The sequence below is a fragment of the Equus quagga genome, chromosome 5 (assembly GCF_021613505.1).
Source record: "Equus quagga isolate Etosha38 chromosome 5, UCLA_HA_Equagga_1.0, whole genome shotgun sequence".
NCBI classification, from domain to species: Eukaryota; Metazoa; Chordata; class Mammalia; order Perissodactyla; family Equidae; genus Equus; species Equus quagga.
The window spans coordinates 51,949,705-51,971,025 of NC_060271.1; the positions used below are offsets into that span (position 1 = coordinate 51,949,705).

Consider the following 21,321-nt stretch of genomic DNA (forward strand, 5'->3'; position numbering starts at 1 on the left):
ATTTGATTTTTTTGTTGATGTGTGGGAGTTCTTTATATATTGTGGATATTAACCCCTCATCACGTGTATGGTTTGCAGAATTTTCTCCTGTTTCGTATGTTGCCTTTTTGCTCTGTTGCTTGTGTCCTTTGAGACTAGCACGAGTTTCCACATTCTGTGTGGCTCCATTTGTCTGTTTTGCTGTTCTTGCCTGTGTTTTGGTTTTAAGTCCAAGAAATCTTTGCCAAATCCAGTGTCATGCAGCCTTTCCCCTACGTTTTCTTCTAGGAGCTTTTTAGTTTTGGGTCTTACATTTAGGTGTTCAATCCATTTTGAGTTAATTTTGAATATGGTGTGAGAGAAGAGTCCAGCATCATTCTTTTTTGCATGTGGATATCCAGTTTTCCCGGTACCACTTGTTAAAGAGAGTGTTCTTTCTGGATTAAGTTGTTTCACACCCTGGTCGAAGATCACGTGACCATGGATCTGAAGCCTTATTTCTGTGCTTTCTGTTCTATTCCGTTGATCTATATGTCTGTCTTTATGCCAGTACCACACTATTTTGACTACTGTAGCTTTGTAATATGTTTTGAACTCAGCATATGTGAGTTTTCCAACTTTGTTCCTCTTTTTCAAAATTTTTTTGTTATTCAAGATCCCTTAAGATTCTATATGAATTCTAGAATGAATTTTTTCTATTTTTGCAAAACATAGGGCTGGTATTGCATAAGTATCATTTTTGAAACAGGAAGGCTTTTTCTAGTCACATCAGGAGTTTTCTGGAATGGTCTTGGCGAAGAGGCCTCACAAATATCCCAACGATGAGACCCTCCATCTGTCACATGTCATTCTTGCCTCCCTTGGCGTGTGGTCCCAGTGTGGGGAAAATAAAGTTACCAGGCTATTCTGTGAGCCTGGGCAATACCTAGAACCCTTCCCAAAGATTCAGTCTCCATAGAACCATCCGCTTCCTGTTTTCCTGGTGTTGGGGTCTCCTCTGACTCCCGTCTCCCAGATGCTTCTGGGCTTGAAGCGCTGTGGTGGTTAGCATGAATGAAGTGGAGCCCCAGCTCACAGCCTGGACTCCAGCGCTCTTGTGTGCAGCTGCCACTTCTGCCCTTGTGTGAGGATGAGGAGCTGTCACCCAGCCTTGCCCTGGGTCGGAGAGCATGTCAGGAAACAGCCCTGCTCCCAGAAGGCACTGCGTGTTTCCCTCGCCCTCCTGGAGGTGACAGGAGATTTTCAGGGGGTGGGTGGGGAGGTCGGGCACTTTTTGGCAGAGGTGTTTGTTACGAGGACTATTGTTTCGAGTTTGCCTGTTTTGCCTGTCATCTGTGAAACCGCGCCCTGTTGTGCTGTTACCTGATGTGCCAGTTTGGGATAGGGTGGGAGGCTGGGGGAGCCTGCAGGTGCTCTGGCATGAGGGCCAAAGCCCTGTGCAAGGAAGATTCGTTTCAGAGCCCCCGTTCCACGGCTCTGCTGTGGCAGTTGTGTTTCCTTCCCCTGTAGCTCAAGTGGGATGGCGTGGCACAGACGCTGTCTGTCTGCGGGGATGGGTTCCTCCTGCGTGCTCACCCATCATGGCCGTTTCACAGGGAGACCCTGGTTCCCAAGGGCCTTTGCCATGTGACAGGTGTGACCTGACCCTGACAGCGAGGGCTGTGGGTGGGCATGTTGACGTGAGGGCCTGCGCACCAGGGGAGGTGTGGAGTCTAAATCATTTTGCCATTCTGGCTTTAAAAACCGCCCTGCGTGACTGTCATCTCCGCGAGGTCTGGTTTGGTGTCTACAGGATGTGTACGAACACAGCAAAATGCTATTTTATCTTCTCCCGTACGTTTGTGCCTTTGATTTATGTCAGATTTGTTATACAAATTAAAAATCTTGTTTACTTTAGATATTCATGTTTAATTCTGTGTCTGAAAAATCGGTCTTCCTTCTGATTTGAATGCTTTATCTGGGACGGATCTTCTTGGAAAACAATCAACTCAGTAATCGGATTGACTCCAATTAGAGGAGAACAGGCCCAAATCACCGGCCCAGCACATGTTTTTGTTCCAGATAATTAGATTTCTATTTTTGTTTAAAGTTCTTCTAATTGCGAATGTCAGTTAGTTTCTATGAAGAATAATGCAACAACTAGAATTTCAGTGAAAGATACACGAACACCTTTATTACACAGTCTGGTTCCTGGGAGTTCAGAATGATTTCACTTTTTCTTGGAAATAACGTATGTCCGTTTGTCTCCTTTAGTTGACCAGATATACCACCTGGCCTCTCCAGCCTCCCCTCCAAACTACATGTACAACCCCATCAAGACGCTGAAGACCAACACGATCGGGACGTTGAACATGCTGGGTGAGCCGCCCCTTGCGGATTTGCAGCTGCTGGTGGGAGCGGGAGTATTTTAGACGACTCCAGCGTGGGTGGTTGGTTGTCCTCTTAGAGTGTGATCTTGGTCGTTACACCCCTCCCCTGCCCGCAGCCTGTGCTATTTCAGTGTGACTTTATTTGCCGTGAATTTGCTTTGGCGGGGACAGTCTTTGTAGTAACCAGTCTGTGTCGCCTCAGTTAAATCCCCCGCGAGTGAGCACCTGTGCTTTCCAGCCACGGCCCAGCCTTCCTCCACTCTCCCCACTGAGACACGGTGCGCTGCCTCTGGGCTGGGAGGAGGCGCTGGCGACTCTTGTGTGAGCGGGGGTTGCGGTGGACCGCACGTACACACACTCACGCGGGCTTTCGGTAGCGCTCCTAGAAGGAATGGGAGGAGAGCTGTCCTTATGGGGCTGTCGGAACTTCAGAGCTCACCTCAGATGTGAGATGAAAGAGTGAGCACGCGTGTGTACTCCAGACAGCAGGCCTGAGATTTAGAGCTGTGGACAATAAGCTTGAGTTAATGCTTGAAATTAGAGGCGTGCTTAACTTCAGCACAGGCTTAAAAGCTTAGGGGCTTTGATTAATTGCAAAGTGGAAGAAAGGGGCCACTTTTTGAAATGTGAAGTAAAAAATGAATTTAATTATAGGAACATTTGAAACAGGTTCTGTAAGTGGATTTGGGAAATACAGCACTGCGTTTTAATTTGAGGGAAGCGTGGAGACAAGGGATGGGAAGGGTAGCGGAGAACAGTTTTCAGGTTTCGAAGACCAGACGTTTTGGAGGATCAAGCTTTGCATGGAGTTAAGTCCATTCTAAACCAGAACGGGCATTTGTCCTCCTCTTTGTTCCAGACAGAACCAGTCCCCCCGCCTCTGCTTAGAGGGGTGGCATGGTTGAGGCCACTCCCCAACCTTGCCACTGCAGGCTCTGCCCCTCCGCGCACCATCTCTGCCTCCCCAGCCCCTCCTCCTTTCCAGCACTGGGTCCCATAGGGGAAGGGCCGCCAACCACGTGATGTTTAAGGGGGTATCATTCCTTCTGCCTGTTTAGGCGATGCAGTCACTGAGCCCAAGGCACCGTCCTGTCCACTGTGGAGGGCATTCAGACAAGGCTGGACTCAGGCCTTCTGCAGGGAACTTGTGTCTCATAGGAGAGCGGAAAGAAGGGCACAGGCATCAGCGACACCACGTAGGCAGGGAGAGTTTCCAGAAGGGAGGTACCAGTGCCATGCTGTTAGAGTTCAGGACGGAAGTGACTTCTGAGCAGGGCCTGAGGCACAAGTGACATTGATCCTGGACAAAAGCTAAAGGGAGACAGTTGGTAGGCCAGAAGGAGTCCCAGATGGGACTTTGTGTTCCGAACTGAAAGGAGCTGTCGTGATGTTGCACTTGAGGCAAGATGCACTGGACTTCACCTGGCTTCTTCCCAGTAGGGCCCTCCCCTCTCTGTGCCTCCCCACCTCCCCAGTTCTGTGCTTGGCTTCCTCATGATAGAACCTCTTTGTCCAGCTCAGCATAAGCCCCTGGGCACTACAGTGGCACAGGTGCACTCGCCTGGCCTCACGCAGGAGGGATCCTTGTGGTGATGGGATGTTCTGTGTCTTGACGGCATCTGTTGTCACTATCCTGGTTGTGATATTGTACTGTAGTTTTGTAAGTTGTTACTGTATTAGGGGAAACTGGGTAAACAGTTCATGGGATTTCTCTGTATGACTTCTTACAACTGCATTTGAATCTACAATCATCTCAAATTACAAGTTTAGTTAAAAAAAAGACTCTGGGATTCTTCATTACTTCCATTGTCCGTATGCCATAATATGGTGTGCTGACCCACCTTGCAGACTTCTGCGGGTGAAACTGGAGTAAGGGAGACAGGCCTGAGATGTTGGTAGCCTGTAAATTCCATGTCATACTACATCCCTTTTAGCATCTTCTTCCTCAAGCAATGGTGGCATGGCGTTTGCACAGGTTATCTCCACATCCTTGCCTTTTAGCAACCCCATTCTCTTCTTGAAGAGTGTCTTCATGCCTCTCCTGGGTGTTCCTATGCACTCCTGCCCTTCCGTCTCGCCCGCCTCCCCCAGCAGTGCCCGCCTCACCTCTCCCTCCTAGCAGCACCCCACAGGCACCGTGCTGGACCTCTGCCCCGTGTGCCGTGCTGGGCGCTGAGGGCTGTGTTGTGGCACAGCTGGCCCTTCACCCGATGCTGCCTGTGCACGAAGCTCCGTGGCGGAGCTGTTTGGGGAGGAAGCACTGGGCTAAGTGACGGGTAGTTGGTGGCTTCCGTGCAGGGCTTCTCAGAGCCTGTACACTGGGCTCTGCAGGAGACCGATCGGAGACCTTCCATGCTCACGTGACCACCACAGATAATGGTGTTCTGGCCCATTCCACGTGCGAGGGGTCAGTGCAGGAGAGGGTTCAGAGCAGGACGGAGGAATGTGGCAACTTGCTTTGGAGAAGGTGCTGTTGAACCTGGAGGGAGGCAGGGGGTGGGGCGGAGATGTCCAGCCCTGGGGTCTGGCTCGGGCACAGCAGAAGATGGCAGGGTGCACGTTGAGGAAGTGGCAGGCAGACCATTTGGGGTAATAGTGGAAGTTAAGGTGCGAAGGGCCCTGCCTTCTGCCTCCCAGAGCGAAGCCCCTGGTAAATACTGGGTGATACGCTGGGGCGAAGGAGTCTTTATGAAACTCCTCAAACCGCACCTTCTCGAATCGACAGATTCTGTGTTGGCCCTGCTTACACTGTAAGTATCCAACGAAATACTGTGCTTCTGAGGGTTCATTTATGTTTTTCTTACTGTTTTTGTTTTCATTTCCTTCCAAAGTAGATGCAATAAGAATGGATAATTGAAGATGCATGGATTATCAGATATCATTAATACAAAAATTCCTTAAATTGGCTACAAAAATGTGCATGTGCATCTGTGTTTTCCGGTTTCCCTGAAGTTCACAGTTTTTCTTATCACATCTTTGCTTTTCACAGGCCTGGCCAAGCGAGTCGGCGCACGTCTGCTCCTGGCCTCCACCTCGGAGGTGTATGGAGGTGAGTGGGTGGGGCTCCCACGGGGGGATGCTTGCTCAGGCCCCATGAACTGTTTGCATCCTGTCTGAGGTGAAGAAGGAATAAGCAGTGAGTCCCAGGTTCCGTTTCTGAGAAGGCCAGCCTGTCCCGTTCCAGGCGTGACAGCAAAGAGGCTGCCTGTCGCAGCTGTTGTGGTCTCCAGGCTCCCTCCTCTGCGTGGGACAAACCCATTTTTCTCCTGCTAGAGCGCCCCAAGACTGTCATGTCACCTTCCCAAGAAGGTCGCACCGTTTACAAGTCCATAGACGTGTCTTGGCCATTCTGTTCAGAAAGTACCCTAGAGGTCCTTCGTTAGGGAATCTTTGCAGGTTGAGCTGGCACATGTTGTTCTGCAGCATGGGCAGCACATGCCATCTGCCCGACCCGCCAGGACTCCGGGGTTGGCCATGAGAGCTTGCTTGGTGCAGACTTGCACTGATTGCCTCAGCTGCTGCGTAACGATTTCTGGAAGAATCTTAAGTAGGCAGTGCCGGCAAACTCGGGAGCCTGTTTTGCCAACAAGGAGCTCTTCACATCCCTCCCCAGGCCCATCCGGGAGGGAACGGCAGGAGTGGGCTGAGGGCTTCATTTTCAGTTCAGGTGGCTTTCCCTTTGGTCCCAGATGAGCTGTGTAAGGCTTCAGAGAACTGCTCACTTATGCAGCAGAAGCCAGACTCTGACATCATAGAATTTTCTGTCTCACCTTCTTGTTATAGACAGGAGAAATGAGGAAGTGAGAGAGCAAGATGAGAACCAAAGGGAAAAAATCACAGAAACAGGAATTCTCCCAAATGCAGTTATGTTCTTTGTAATCCCCGTGGAAAGGCGGGGCACCATCTGCGTCTTTGAATCCTAGGTGGCTGCAAGGGCAGGAGTGACCACTTCACCATTCGCCCCGCTCCTTTGGAATAGGCTGCTGAGCAGACTTTTGCGTCCCCTCCCTGTCTTTCCATGTCAAGATGCTACAACGGGCCAGCAAGCCCCTCTGTAGACATCAGATGCTTCCCGGGGCTGCCTGGAGGGGCTGCACCTCACACAGAAGGAGCGGTGTTGGTGTAGTCCAATGGGCGGAACCCTCAAGTGTCTCAGGTGAAGGTGCTCCTGCTGTCTGGCCAGGATCGCACTGTGCACTTCTCCACGCCCACCCTCCCTCCTCCCATCTCGGTTCCTATCTGCTGTGTTTGACAATAGCTCGTTCTTCAGAGTTCTGAGATAACATCAGGGCGTCCCTCACCGAGCTCACCAGCTGCTCTGCCCTGACGTCTGCTAACTGCTGTCCAGTGACATTGTGGAGTGCGTGCGGGGTCTGTCAGCCTCACAGAATGCTGAGGGGAGGACGAGTTTGAAGTCAGTTTTCACTCTCGACCTTCACTTTTGTCATAACAGTGATTTTTTTTCACTTGTTTTTTCAAAGTGATTTTGTGAGGTAACTGTTCAAAGCTGTGTCATGGCCCTTGGGTGTCCTGGGCATCTCAGCCTGGACGGGGCCAGTCGAGGGGGTGGTGGGTGTGCCCACCCTTCTCTGGCACGTCCGGCTTGCCCAGCCCTTATCAGAAACCCCCAGAGAGGCCTGATGTCAGTCATCTCTTACATCAGTGTGAATTTAAGGCATTGGTTCTCTTCTCTCGGAGTATTTGCCTTCAACCTTTTTTCTTGTCGTGCAGTAAAAATGTGCACCTTCTCATAGGAATTTTAAACCACAGGAGCAGATAGGTCTGAATCTCTGCATGCCCTGGCTTCGCCCCGGAGGGGTGTCAGCCTCCTGAAGGGGGATGGCAGGCTCAGGCATGTGTGTTCGTGGCCCTGTCCCTACGCAGGTCTCATTGTACCCATGAGCTGAAGTCAGACTTGGGCTGCAAAATAAGCAAGAAATGAATTTGTAACATAGAGTTCCTGTACCTTGTCCAGATTTCTTGCAAAGACTCATACATTTCATACTGTGGTTGTATAAAATTCCTGGTGTACCAGATTAATTAGGTGTTAATTCACATTCCAACAATATACTGTGTTAAAAAAGAATTCGTTCCTAGGTTTCTTTAAATAGTCTGTCCCCCTGGTACAGTCTTAAAGTGTGATTTACTTACACACCAGAAACACACGAATTGGGAAATAGGAATGCCTGTTCACAGCACCAGTGGCCACTTGCTGTTGGACGTGCTGTTGTCCTTCCACCTGCGCTCGACCAGGCTCCGGGCATGTCGTCGAGGGTCTCAGGTTCACTCTGGGGCAGCACATGTGAAAGTCATCATGTTCCACAGAGATGCTCTTACAGTGTTTTCAGGAAATACATGCTTTACTATAATTACATGTTTCATGAGTATAAAACTGAACTGCATATCTCTTCACGTAGATTATATTTAATTACAGTTTGTATGATGATCTGAAAGTTGAGAACAATTTATAGGAAAGAGGGGAGACTTAAAGTTGAGAGACTTCGGTCTTCAAATGTGTGTATTTTGCCTGTGAAGTACTCTCACTACGTAATGTGAGAGGGGAGAACACCCACCCTGCTGGAGCCCACAGAATGGCCTCTGGAACCCTGAGTCCCTCTCTTGACACGTGTCTCTCTGTTTGTAAGTGTTCTTGTTGGGCTTTCCAAGCTCCCCCTTGCGTCGTCAGTATTCGTTGTTCGTAATGCACAAGATCTTGAAAAAAGGAAGGATGACAACATGGTCTCATTTCCTCCCGTAGATCCCGAAGTCCACCCTCAGAGTGAGAGTTACTGGGGCCACGTGAATCCGGTGGGACCCCGCGCCTGCTACGATGAAGGCAAGCGTGTTGCAGAGACCATGTGCTATGCCTACATGAAGCAGGTACTGAACCAAGCTCTGGGCTTGCGGTGTAGGCGCACCAGCACCCACTCCCTCAGCCATACGGGCTGAAATGCGTGAATAACTGCCTGGGGCTGGGCGTCGGGGAAGCCCAGGTGCCCACTGTTGTAAACGAATGGTGCTGTCAGCAGCTTTCCCCGTGTTTCTCCTTTTTTAAAGAAAGATTTCTGGGGGATGCACTCCTCGGTTTGGAATAGTGTTGGTGGCTTTGAGAGGAGGCTTCTCAGTTGCCTCATTGCCTACGGCAGTTGTTTGATGAGCGGCTCGGATTTCCTGAAGCCTGCAAATCAATGGACTGTTTGTCCTGCTTTTCAGTTATCTGACGGGCATAAAAGTGCATTCAGTGCTTTAATCTGAGCCTCTCTGGGATTATTATTTGTGTTTACTGCTGCTGGTTCCTGCTGTCCGCACCATTCACTGCAGTGCTGAGGGCTCTTCCCGCAGTGGTTTCGTGTTACAGGTTTGCCCTCCTGTAGCAGGAGCCCACAGCCTAGGGGCGAGGCTCTCATTCCCAGAGACCTCAGAGACGTAATCTCTTGGTCACAGCGCACTGTCCTGACCCCTGAAGGCTGTGCAGGAGCCCATGAGATGTCCACACAGGCCCCAAGGGGCCAGGCCAGGGCCCAGCGGGTCCTTCATTTCTCGGTGACTGTCCTGTTGTGCTTGGACCAGCTCTCGGAGATCCTCAGGGATGTGCCTCTGGGGGAGGGACGCGTGGGTAAACCGGTGTGGACAGGAGTGTTGTCCCAGGACAGGCTGCTGACGGGTGGTGGTGCGGGCCGTACTCTCAGCACCTGGGACGTGGACGGCTCTCCTTGGGAACAGGTTCTCAGGCGGAGGCCCCGCCTGCAGGCAAGCCCAGGCCTGACGGCTGTGGCTTCATGTGAGGCTGGAGGCCTGGGGGCGCGCATGGAGGTGCTAGGGGCTGGGCCAGGCTGTCCCCAAGCGTTTTTGGTTTTTTTGGAGGAGAGTCGTCAGGGGCTTTTTTGTCATCATGTTTTTAATGAAATACCAACATTAAAGACCCACAAAACAACCTTGTGCTGATGTAGGTGTTTACCCCTTTCTGCCTCATTTCTCGGCCAGAAGCAGAACTAACTGCTTTCTGAGCTGCCTTGGGCAGTTGGCTTATATCATCCATTTATTTTACGAACATGAAACAGTTTTAGAGACATACGTTTATCATTTTTGAGCCCAGAATATCTTGACCCCAAAATTTCAGATGGTCCCCAGATACACAGCAGCACCGGCATGTGGTTGGTACCTAAGAAAACTAACCTGCAGGCATGAGGGGCGTGTAAGTGCATTTCGTTGCTCAGTAAGTCTGAGGGGCCTGGTGAGTCTCAGCTGTTTCCTTTTGCTTTCAGTCTGTGGTAGAATTTCTTATGGAGTTTTTATGTAGGTAAAGCTGGTGGCCAAATAGGACATTTTGTGAAACTTTTTAGTTTTTGTTAAATGAGTATAAGTATACGTATTACCTTGAGGTATGAGCTCACAATAATTACAGTGTTTAGTAATAATGTAGCCAGCATTGATTAAACACTGACTGTATGCCAGGAACTGTAGTCCGCACCTGGACACTAGCCAGCGTACGCATTCACACACACACTGTCATGGGACCCGGGCCTGTCATCCGGCTGAGCCCAGGTGTGTGGCCCCTGGGTGACTCTGGACCTGTCAGCATGACGTTTCTGCTCGCATGGGTCTCAATTTAACGGCACAGGTGCCATTGCCCCAAGACCTGCAATGTTAGAATCTCCTCTTGTGTGTGCAGCTGGTCTGTGCTGAGCGTCCCCTACGAGCCCCGTCAGGATGTGTCTGTGCCCAGCGGGGCCGTCCTTGTGAAGGACTGGCACTTGCTCCAACGAGGCCTGCACCGTGGAATGTCTGGTGTGTGCTGCACACATGGGAGGCCCCACCGACGGGTGCCATGCAGATGGAGCAGTGATGTCCGTGGTCACGTCGACAGTGTGCTGCTTGCTGGGGCACCGTGGCTTCTCCTCGAGGGAACGGTGCATGGGTTACCTTCCATCATGATGTCGGGTTTTAGAATTGCCTTGTGGAAGATGGGCTCAGCGCTTTGTGCGAAGCTTGGGGTCTAAGCCGGCTGACAGCATGGAGTAGTCTGTAGATTCGTCAAAGCTCGTCACATTGCTTAGCCTACCTGCCTAAGGACTCGTGTCTGCCCCGGGGACCATTGCCATCACGTGTTGTCTGCAGATAGCCCAGAGGAAGGCCTGTTCCTCGTGGCACGTCGGGACTTGTGAGCAGTATGACCTAGCTGCCTTTCCCCAGAGCCCCTCGTCTGCTCCCACTGGGTGGCCTTTAGCTCAGGGAGTGGCGGTGCCTCTGGCCCTACAGGTGGCAGAGTCCCGTCTGGTTCTGGTGGCTCTGCAGCTGTGGGAGTCATGGCTTCCTGATGCAGGGTCAGTGTGGCCGAGAGCAATGGGCCTGGTCGGAGGGCCTGTAGCCTTGCTCAAGTTCTAAGAGGCCTGTGAAGCAGTTACGCATGAGCTTTGTACCTTCCATCCCCCGTTATTCGTGTTATAAGTACTGTGCTCCCTTGTGGGGAGAGCCATGGGTCCAAGCCTGTGACCCTGCTGGGCTCTAAAACTTGTCCCCGAGCCCTCTGTCCCTGGTGTGTCGGGATCAGTGCTGAAGAGGAGGAAACGGGGGCACCTTTCCTGTCAGCTCACGGGAACAGCTGAAGGAGATTTGTGTTCCTGCGATGGCAGGATGCTTGGCCACAAATAGAAAGTAAGAAAACACAGAAAAGCGAGAAGGAAAAAGAAGTGTTACCCCAGTCCCATCCAGAGATAAACATAGGGGAAAACAAAATAAAAACCACCCTGTAAAGATTGTGAAGGGTGTAAATGTTTAAGACGTTAGGACGATTCTTTTACTCAGGAATTTATATTAGCTGCCAGCAAGGGTGGGTCGGCACTGCCTGCCTTCCTTGGGTTGGCCTCGGGGGCTGCCTGATCTGGGGGGATCAGGGTAGGCCTCTCAAGGTGTGGCCTGGTCTGGGGGTTCAGCGTTGGCCCTGTGAGATGTGGCCTGGTCTGGGGGTTCAGGGTTGGCCCTGTGAGCTATGGCCTGGTCTGGGGGATTGAGGGTTGGCCCCTCGGGGTGTGGCCTAGTCTGGGACAAGTCAGAACCTCTTTGGGGCTCAGACTCCAACGTGACATTTTCGAGACTCCAGCTCTGCCGCTTCTCACTCCTCATCCGTCTGTGGAGGTAGCTTTTCCAGACCCTGAGTGCTCAGCGCGGTGCCCTCCGGGCGCCATATTAATGTTCCAGGCCCAGATGTGCTGCTCTCTCCTGCAGTGGGTGTTGCAGGAGCTGCGGGCTGGCGGCCTGCAGTGGCCTGGCCTCTGTTGGGGCTCAGCCTGTGTGAGGGCTCGGTCTGTTCCATCTCACCTCATTCCTGCAGCCCCTTTAAGGTCGGGGGGGGGGGGGGTGGCGTGCAGCCCATCGTACAGATGGGAGAACTTGCTCTCAGCTCCTGGCCGGTAAGTGGAGCTTGAACCCACAGCTGGCTGCCTGCAGTATGTGCTGCTCCCCTCTCCCTGCCGTCCTGGCAGGCCACGGCTGGTGGAAAGCCTGGCTGAGTGAGAGAAGCTGTGGCTCCGGGTGCGAGGGCATCCGGGCTCGGACACGTGCAGTCAGGTGACAATGCCTGGGACGGGGAGCGCACGCAGCAGGGCTCCAGAACTACCCGCTGTTCTTCAGAGCAGCATGTCACCAACAAGCAGCTGCATCGTGACGTTGTAGGTTTATAGTTCTAAGTGTGCGGCCTTTCAAGATGGCAACTTTCAGGAGAAGATTCAGAACTTTAGGTGTTAACAATTTATGCTATTTGGAGACAAATGAAAAAAATAATGACCAGAAAGAAGGATGAACAAGGTGGAACAGTATGCCTCTCGTGTATTTTTAATTAATTATTTTAATAACCTAAATTCTTATTTTTTAAAATACATAGTGACAGTCTTCAGTATAAACCGTCATTTTTATTGTCAAGACCTCATATGGTATGTGGATGTATCTTGTTCTGAATAATCCTACTACATAAGGATTGAAAATATAAACAAGATAAATAGAATTAGTAATAATCTTTTTATAGATTTTCCCTTTTCCAGAGGATCTTCTTCTGAGTTTCTTAATTTTAATGAATGAAATATCCTAATGTATTCACAGTAGAACTTGATTTTCCCATAAAAAACCTGCCACACAGGCACATTTCAGAACACATCCCTTATGTGAAGAGCAGCTCCCTTGAGCTTTCTTCTGGGCGATGGAAGGAGATGGAACTTGGGATCAAAGGGCCTCGCATCTTTCATGGATACTTTGGACTTGTCAGAGAGGAATTAAGTTGCGTCTCCACGTGCACTTGGACGTGGTGGTTGTTTCAGTGTGGACACCTGTCCAGTGTGCTGTAGTCAGTGCTTAGTCAGTGTGCATTTGAGCTCACGGCCCCACGTAAGTCGAACCCTCCACGGTCTGTGGCCCCCCCACTGGGCTGGGTCTGCCACAAGTCATAAAACCATAGACTGGCAGGCAGAAAGGAAACTCAGAAATCCTCTGGTCCAGAGGCCTCAAGGGTATGGTTTTATTTTATTTTCTGGCATCACAATACTTTGAAATAATTAAATAGTTGGTATGTACAGTATACTTCAGTTCGCAAACATTCAGCAAGCAACTAAAATAAGTCACATGTTGGACGGGTAGGATTCACACCCTAGGGGTCAAGACCCTGTGGCCTGGGCCCTCCCGCAGGCCTTGTGTCCTGGCTCTGCCGCCCCCTCGCTGGCCTGTTCTCCATCCCCATTTGCCCCACCTAGAAACCGTCAGGGTAACACTTGCTCCTCCTGGCCTGGTGGTGAGCGCTGGCGTAGCCTGCTGCAGAGAGGCCTTAGGACCAGTTGTCAAGACTACAGCAGGGCTGCTGAGGGAGATTGCAGGCGGACATGTACGCCCGTCCCCTGAGCTTGCATGGCCTTGTCGCTCTGCCAGCCCTGAGTGTGAACTGCAGCATTCTAGCTCCTTCGAGAATCTTGCTCAGCAAGTGAGCTCTCTGTTCTGTAGCGGCCTCGGTCTGATTCTCAGGTAAGAGCAGGCCCCATCAGGACGTAGTTAGGAGAGGCTGCTGCTGGGGGTTACCTGGTTCACCTCCAGGGCCTCTGACCTATTGCTTTAGGGCCGTGCATGTCCTTGTCTCAGGGGCATGAGGAACACTAAGGAGGCCTCACAGAGTCGGGCTACCATAGCTGGAGCACTTCCTGTTATTTCTCTGTACTGTTCCCTACAGATAAATGAGCTCTGGGAGCCTCCTTCAGGACTGGCTGTCCGTGCAGTGGAGAGGTGATGGTCAGCTCCTGGTCAGCATCCGCTCCCTCTGCATCGCCTGTCTGTTCCACCCTCCGGCACCTTCCATCAGTAAAGACAGTGATCATAATTGGTGTTCAGTGGCTTGAGACAGTGCTCTCCACTGAAGGATGCAGTTGAAAAGAGAACTTTAGAGAGGAAGGGCCCATTTAATTCCTGCTGGTGACTTTCTGTTGGGAGATGCTTGGGGAGGAGAAATCCCTGTTCCTTCATTGTGCTGCCTGACTCACCACTCACCAATCATCCAAGCCTGCCTCCCCAGCTCCTCCTGCCTCTTGGCTACCAGAAGTGGGGGAAGAGCCTTCCAATGGCAGCCTTCCCATCTGGGGTGGTGCTTCTTGTAGGCTGGTCACTGTTTCCAGAGCCCTGGTACTACCGCAGTCTGTGTGCTGCTTGCTTTTGTGTGCTCGCATGCGCTCGCCTGCATGGCACCCTGAGCATCGTCCTCCCTTAAGTTTCTGCTGGTTTGATGCTGATATGACGCAGACTTGCAGGAGTTGTCCTGATCCTTGATAAAAACTTCTTGGATACTTGGAGTCATAAGTGAATGAGTCATGGTTCCCACACTGGACAAAGCCATGGACACAAAGTGAAACCCCACCATGCTTAAGAATGATGTGGTTCCTTTTTGAATCACTGCTGTGTGTGTGCATGCAGGCCCTGTACCTCGCCATGGTGGACGCTCAGGTGCGCCCATGTGGGAGTCAGCAGGCTGCTGTCCTTGGCAGCCAGAGCATTGAATGAGAGACAGGAGTTTGTGCGAGTGTTTGCTCATTGGTCCTCTCAAGGAACGTCTCCCTTCCAAGAGCCATCTCATCCTGGCGAGGCGTCCTGGGTTTTCACCCTAGGAAGCAGTCTTTGGGCAGACACTGGCCCTTTCCTCATGTCTGAGCTGGGAAGTAAGGACTCTTCCTCCAAGCTGTGCGCATGGGTGCCCATCCGCTCTCCTGCCCGGGGCCCCCACAGGGCCGAAGGGGATGGGTGTCAGGTGGTGAGGGACTGTGCATGCTGAACGGGGCGGCCTCTGTGTCCTGACACTGCCCAGAGAGACGAGGCGGCATGGGGACTCCAGAAGCGCCGTGTGCTGGAGAAGAGCGGTCCTCAGCGAGTGCGCCTGCATGTGTGTCTCCTCCATGCGCCGAGCCTGGGCGGGCCTTGCTGGTGTAGGACAGGCTGGGGGGCTGCAGTTCTTGGACCAGCGCCATGGCTGTCCGGCATCTGCACCTGAGGAGGCTCATGCCGTGTCGCCTAGGGTTACTCTCCAGATGGGCAAGCAGAACAAGAAGGCCTGTGCACGTGCTGGCCAGTGATGTTTGCAGAAGCCAGCCTTTCCTGAGGTCGTGTTCTGGAACGTTGTTCCTGAGGAACAGGGAGTTCAGGAGGATAAAAGCGTCAATTCCCTGCAGCCTTCGCACAGCCCACTGAGCTGCCCTGCTGGACACGTGGTTTGACTGCTGTGAATTTGCTGAGGTCTTTGCAGTCACTTCCTAGAATAAAGCCATGTTTATCCATGTGTGAGTCTTTCCTCATCTTAACAATTAAATGCAAGTGGATATTTTTGAGTTGTTTTCTATTAGGAACAACATCTCTGCTCCTCCCCTTTTTAGAAAGTATTCTGCCATTAGTTTGGTAGAGAAAAAGGTTGATTCCCGGGCCTAGAATAGTAGCTCATATCTTAGTCCTGAGAATAGCTCGTGTGGAAGCATCATAATGTAATGCTGGAGGGGTTAGCAGAAGTATAGCGCCCTGGTTTCTGGACATTGACTGTGTGCTGGTTCCCTGCTTCCCAACCATTTCCTATCTCAGCACAGTTAGAGACCGCCCGTGCTTGCCTGGCACACTGGGCCCGGAGGTGAGGCCGCTGTGGGCAGAGGGGGCCGCGGGGTGGCTCCAGCCCCGCTGGGAGGCATGCCCTTGGGCATGCAGCTCATCACCTTTCACTCACTCGGCTGGTGGGGAAATTCTGTGCTGAATAAGCCCCGTTAGCCGAGGGCCCATTAGGTTCCCAGCCTGTGCCAGATCTGAGTGGTAGAACTAGAGAGGAGCTGTTTGGACTGGTCTTGGCAACAATAGCCTCTAATGCTCCTGGCTGCTGGGCCTGTGCTGAGGGCTGCACGGGGTTGGCTTAATTTGTACAAAAGCCCCATAAGGGAGGCACTGTTCTCTCCCAGGTTCCTGTGGCTGAGAGCTCAGCGGCAGGCCTGCTTAGTGAGCCCCAGGTCTTTGCTCCACCGTCCTGCCTGCCCTCGGACGCCCAGAACACACACGTCTGTAGTCTAGTGGACCAAACAAACAAGAAACATACCCTGCGAAAGTCCACTAATTCAGAGTGTGATACAACGTTTAACTTCTTTATCCACAAAGAAGCAGACTGAAATTAATAATTAAACCAGGTAGTTTGGAGAAGGCTTTTGGGGTTTAAGAAATATACTTTCCTGATTATGTATTTGAAAATATGCTTTTTCTGGATTTTAAAAGTAATACATGTTTATTGTAATAAAAATAGAAACATTAAAAAAATACATAGAAGTAAATGAACGTGTGTAATCCCCCCATAAAGATAGCTGTTTCACATGACGTTCGTACGTATCGTCCAGGCCACGTAGCCCACGCTGGGTGCTGGCTTGTCTTCAGCTTTCACTGGAGCAGATTGGGGTGAAGGGACACTGTGCTCTCTAAGAATGCTTGTCTGTCCTTCCTTCCCAAGATAAAGTGCTCTGTTGTTTTTCTTCAAATCCGATATTAAACATTCATTGACATTTAAATCTCTATTGAGTGATAAATTTGCACAAAACACCATGTGGGAAAGATTATAAGAGAATATGCATAGCATGATCCTAGTTGGGAAAATAGCTATTTATATACTGGGAAAAAATTTGATATAAATGCATTTTTTCCTCTTGTGCTATTTAACTGTCTCATAGGTTTCCTACCAGGATGTTAGTGCTGGTGCTTCATGGGGGTGAGATCTGGGGCACATCTGAGTTTGGTTTCTGTGTAGTCACCAGATTTGTTTACAATTAACACATTATATAATCCGAACAAAAAAACCACTTCCATCTTGGAATGAAAAGCAGACGTTTTCTCACCCACTTGCTGTGCAGGGCCCAGAAGTGGGAAAGTGGAAATGCAGGCTTCAGGGTGAAGCACATTTTCTTCCCTTTTCTCTGTTCCAGGAAGGCGTTGAAGTTCGGGTGGCGAGGATCTTCAATACCTTTGGGCCGCGCATGCACATGAACGACGGGCGAGTTGTCAGCAACTTCATCCTGCAGGCGCTGCAGGGCGAGCCGCTCACGGTATGTGCAGCCTCAGCAGGCACGAAGCAGTGGGGGCTCGGCCAACAGGTGACGAAGGCGGAGCGCGTCTGGACTCAGGGAGTAACATTCCTGAGGTGCCGCTTGGTGTTAAGTAGGCGCTGCTGCCCGCCTCGAAGGGGAGGGGTGCTGGGCGTGAGTCCAGGAGGAATGAGTGTGACAGGACGCAGGGCCCCATGCTCCCCGAGTGCACAGCGTCCTGCAGGCCTCGTCCACGCTGCCCGCTCCTCGGCCTGCCTCTCTGCCCGGCCTGCCTGCAGAGACTTTCCCAGACGTTGTCTTGGCCGCTGGCTGTGCCCAGTCGTGTGTCTGCGCCCAGCGCCCCTCGGGTTGCTGATGAAGTTCCGTTGGTTCTCTTCGGTTCTGCGGAGTCCCCAGCACTCTCCCCCTCCCTCCTCGTCCTGCTTCTCTGGCTCTCCTGTGGTCTTCCTGCCTGTCCGCCTCTGCCTCTCTGCCCGTCCGTTCTGTGGCCTCTGTGCCCCTTCACAGCTCAGCATTCGGTGGATGTCCAGAGTGGAGGAGTGTCCTGTTACTCTGAAAATCTTGCAGGACGGTTTGCTTATCAGCTGAGTGTATTCCCAGGGAAAAAACTATATGCATGCGTGTCTGTCTAACCGTCTGTCCGTCGCTCCCTAGCTATCTGTCCGTGGAGTGAGTTTACTGCTTCTGTTCTCTGATCTTTACGTCTCTTCACTCATTTAATGCTCACAGCACAACTGTGGGGTGCAGGTTATATTATTACCCCGAAAGTCCGATGGGGGACTGAAGCACAGATCTTAGATAAATTGCCCAAGTTTATGTGGCCCAACCATGGCAGCCACTGTTTGCACCCGAGCCTCCGCTCTTAATCGCTGGTCTCCGTGGTGTTCATCTCTTGGGTGTGTTAGCTACACCACTCCCAATTTAGAACAAAAGTTTAGCCGGTTGCAAAATGACGTGGCTCCCCCAGGGCAAGACATATTTTATAGGTGAGTTTTGCTTGACACATGACAGGGGAGTGGTGACTCCAAACGCCAGCCCGAGGTACCGGACGCCACCAGTCTGCTCTCCTGCCTCCAGGCTCACCAAGTGCTGGCTCCCTGCCTCGGTGCCTGCGGATGGGTGCAGGGGTCACACTCGGTCCTCTTCCCCGCACACCATATATCAGATCCACCGGCGTATCTGGTGGCCTTGCCCAAGTAGATCCAGACTCCAGCCCCTTCTCACTCCCTCTCCTGCTGCTCCGGTCCTTGCTGCCGCCCGCTCCCTGTCGCTCCTAACCACTCTCATTCTCCCTGTTGGGCGCTCTCGACCAAGCAGCCAGAGGTAGCCTTTCAAGAGAAGTCAGAAGCTCCAAGGGCTTTTCATCTCTTGAGAGCATAACACGCGGTCCTCTCCTGCCTGCACATGTGGGCCTCACCCCTGCCTCCACAGGCTGAGTCCTGTGTTCCTGTCTGCCCCAGGGGCATTTTTCTTCCGGGCATCTCCCTGTTCAGTCATCACCTCACTAGGGGAGCCTTCTGGACTGTTCCGTGTATGATGGCACCCACCTGTTACTCTCTCCTTCCTAACCTTTTTTGTCTTTGTTGAGCTCCTTACCAGCTGAAATGTTAATTTTCCAGCCCCCAGTCCCACCTAGAGTGTAAGCTGTTAGAAGTTGGAACTTTGCTTTATTCAGGCGGTGTCCCCGGCTCCTGGTGACATGTGACAAATGCTGGTGGAATTAATGATTGGGTTTATGGTGGCTGCTTCCCTCTGTGATGAGCACAGGTGGCCCAGTGCCCTGTCCTGGAAGCTGGCAGTTTTATGTCACTGCGAGGCGGAGCTGACTCTCTGTCCCTGGTCCCCTCTGCCTGCTGTTTGGTTCTGAGCCTCTTGTGCCTGGGCCTCCCCCGGCTGCTCTGTGGAGAGCTCCTCGCCTTCAGGGACACTCGGGCCTTTTAGCCACCGCGCTTGGTCCCTCTGCTCACACCACAAGATCAGAGCTGCTTTGTTTGCAGAGTAAATGGCAAGAGCCTTCCGAGAAGCAACTTCTGGATTTATTGCCTCCTGGGCAGCAGCCAGGCCCCAAGTGTCCCCAGCCCAAGAGCAAGTCCCTAGCCCTCCCCAGAATGTGCCTATTATGGACAGACGGTCATAACTCATGTGTTGTCTTCATGCCGCACAAGCTTCTGTGCCAGCGACAGAAGGAGAAAGAAGGCTGGTGCCGTCCAGGACTGTAGTTGGTCCAGGCCCTCGGGTTTAGTCTTCTCCAGACGCCGCTGGGGGCAGGAGGCAGTGTCCTCGGGGAGACCTTTCCGAATGCGTCTGTTTCCTCCTGTCACGCAGAGTTCTCCTTCCGTTCAGTGATTTGATGAAGTTGATAACTTTTCATCCCTTTCTGTCCAGTTGAGATAGCATGTCTTGCTTTTGTCGCATGGTTCTCTGGAGAATTCTTGGGGGAGGGGTCACACATCCTGATTCTCTCACTCCAGCCCGTCTTTGGGAACACTGGGTTTATTCGGGAAGGAGAATAAAGAGGTGTGTCCATCTTTTTCCCTTTCTGCTATATTTCCAAGTCATTTCTGAGACTAAAGACCTCCCTAGTGGTCGTTGGGAACAGCTCAGTATCTTGTCCTCCATTTTCCAAGCTGGGTTCATGAAATCACTTAGCTTCGGCCTGCTCTTCTCTGAAACCTTCTGTTATCTTATCCGTCGGCAATTTCATTCTTGGGGCACGTCTTAGCGTTCTGAGTCACTGCCCCATCCGATGCCTGTTAGGGTGGCTCAGGGACTGCCCTGCTCGGCTCTGTGAGTCGTGTGCAGGAGCTGTATTCGAAGCTGAATCACATACAAACTCAGGAAATACTGTTCCAGGTTAGAAAGTTGAGATGGTAGATGAGTATGGTTCAGCTGGAGCTGGCGTAGTAAGTTTATTTTGAAGAGACTTTAGCTCACAATTCACTTACAACACACGTGCACACACACGCATGCATACACGTGTTTGCAGCAGGGTCAAAATCCATGTTGCCACCTTACTGTGATTATCTCAGTTTGCAGATGAGAAAACTTTATTGAGATGAATTTTTCCAGGACAGCCAGGATGTGGCAGAACTGGGTTTGAATCTGGGTCTATATCATTGTAAAAGTTTTGCTGTTTTTCCAAAGGGCAATTTTGGAGAAACCATCCTTCTAAGACCAGGCCACAGTCAGTTTACTCACCCTCCATACCCACACGAAGTGTGATAGGCAGTTCCTCACTTTGAGCCTGTGTTCGTGCATCTCAGGTGCGTGAGGCACAGCCTTGGACGTGATGTGGTGCTCCCCCATGGTGCTCCCTTCACTTTGCCCCTCACTGGTGCTCCCAGCTGCCTGTCCGCCTGCCGGCCTGCCTCTCCCTTTTGGTACTTCCGGAATCCCATGTGGCTTTGACCTGCACACCGCCCTCTGTTACCTAGACCTGAAGAGGGCCTGGAGCCCCCTTGTGTCTCTCCCATTCTGTGAAGTGAAACCAGAGCTGCTAGAAGTGCCCCTGTCTTCTCTCAGAGGAAAACAAGGTCTCTGGGGGGCCGTGCAGAGCACTTGCTGTCAGCACGGTCCCTGCGTTATTCATGTTCTGGCTTCTGTTACACACCTGCTTTGGGCCACCTCTGTAAACGGGGTATTGTCTCTGCCCTGTGTGCCCTGTCATGGGAGAGGGCTGTGCACGGGGGTTCCAGGTGCATTCCAGAGGTCAGGGAGGGGTACTGGGAGCAGGGCATAGCATTTTCTCACACACACACACACAGCCCCCTTTTTACTTTTTCACATTGAGCCACACAGAGTAAATATGACACACGTGAATTATAAGTCTTCATATTGCAAAATACTGTGTTGATGATATAGCGCGGCTGATTTAAACCAAAATATGGATGGGAGAGTATGATATACTATAGAAACTTACGTCCAACAGGACTTTAGAAGGATGCCAGGGGGAGGGGTCCAGGATGCCGCTCATGTTGCATCTTAGCTCACGCGCACACTGGAGCACATCTTCAAGGCTGCATCCACAGGAGCCAGGAGAGTTGTACCCTGGGGTGCCCAGGATCCAAGCATTCCTGCCGCAGCCAGGCACAATGGCCCTTCCAGTGCCTCCTCCCGTATTGAGGACTTGCCCCTGAGGCCGGGTTGCCACACTGATATCAAGTGAGACCTCAGTGGAAGGGGTGCTGCTGAGGGACTTTTGCCACTGGACCTTGGGGAGTAGGCTGAGCTCCCCCTGACGAATGTGGTGCCTGCAGTTGACCCCAGGCCACCAGAGCCCTATGGCGATGGAGTCAGGGAAGAAGTGTGCCTGAAGACAGCCTGGCCTCCTGGTCATGCCTGCCCCTCCCAGAGGGCACTTTCTCAAGGCGGCTGTGGGAAGGCACAGCAGATGC

The 21,321-nt window shown here is 51.8% G+C and overlaps 1 protein-coding gene across 4 annotated transcripts in view; it reads left to right on the plus strand.

Annotated features, from left to right (window-relative positions):
- The window catches only part of UXS1 (UDP-glucuronate decarboxylase 1), a 96,646-nt gene that overhangs the window by 60,266 nt on the left and 15,059 nt on the right, over positions 1–21,321 (plus strand). For all 4 annotated transcript variants that reach the window (XM_046662048.1, XM_046662049.1, XM_046662050.1 and 1 more), the window contains 4 exons: positions 2,233–2,337; positions 5,338–5,397; positions 8,107–8,228; positions 16,808–16,927. In XM_046662048.1, the coding sequence (XP_046518004.1) occupies positions 2,233–2,337; positions 5,338–5,397; positions 8,107–8,228; positions 16,808–16,927 (407 nt within the window). The remainder of the gene's footprint in view (positions 1–2,232; positions 2,338–5,337; positions 5,398–8,106; positions 8,229–16,807; positions 16,928–21,321) is intronic.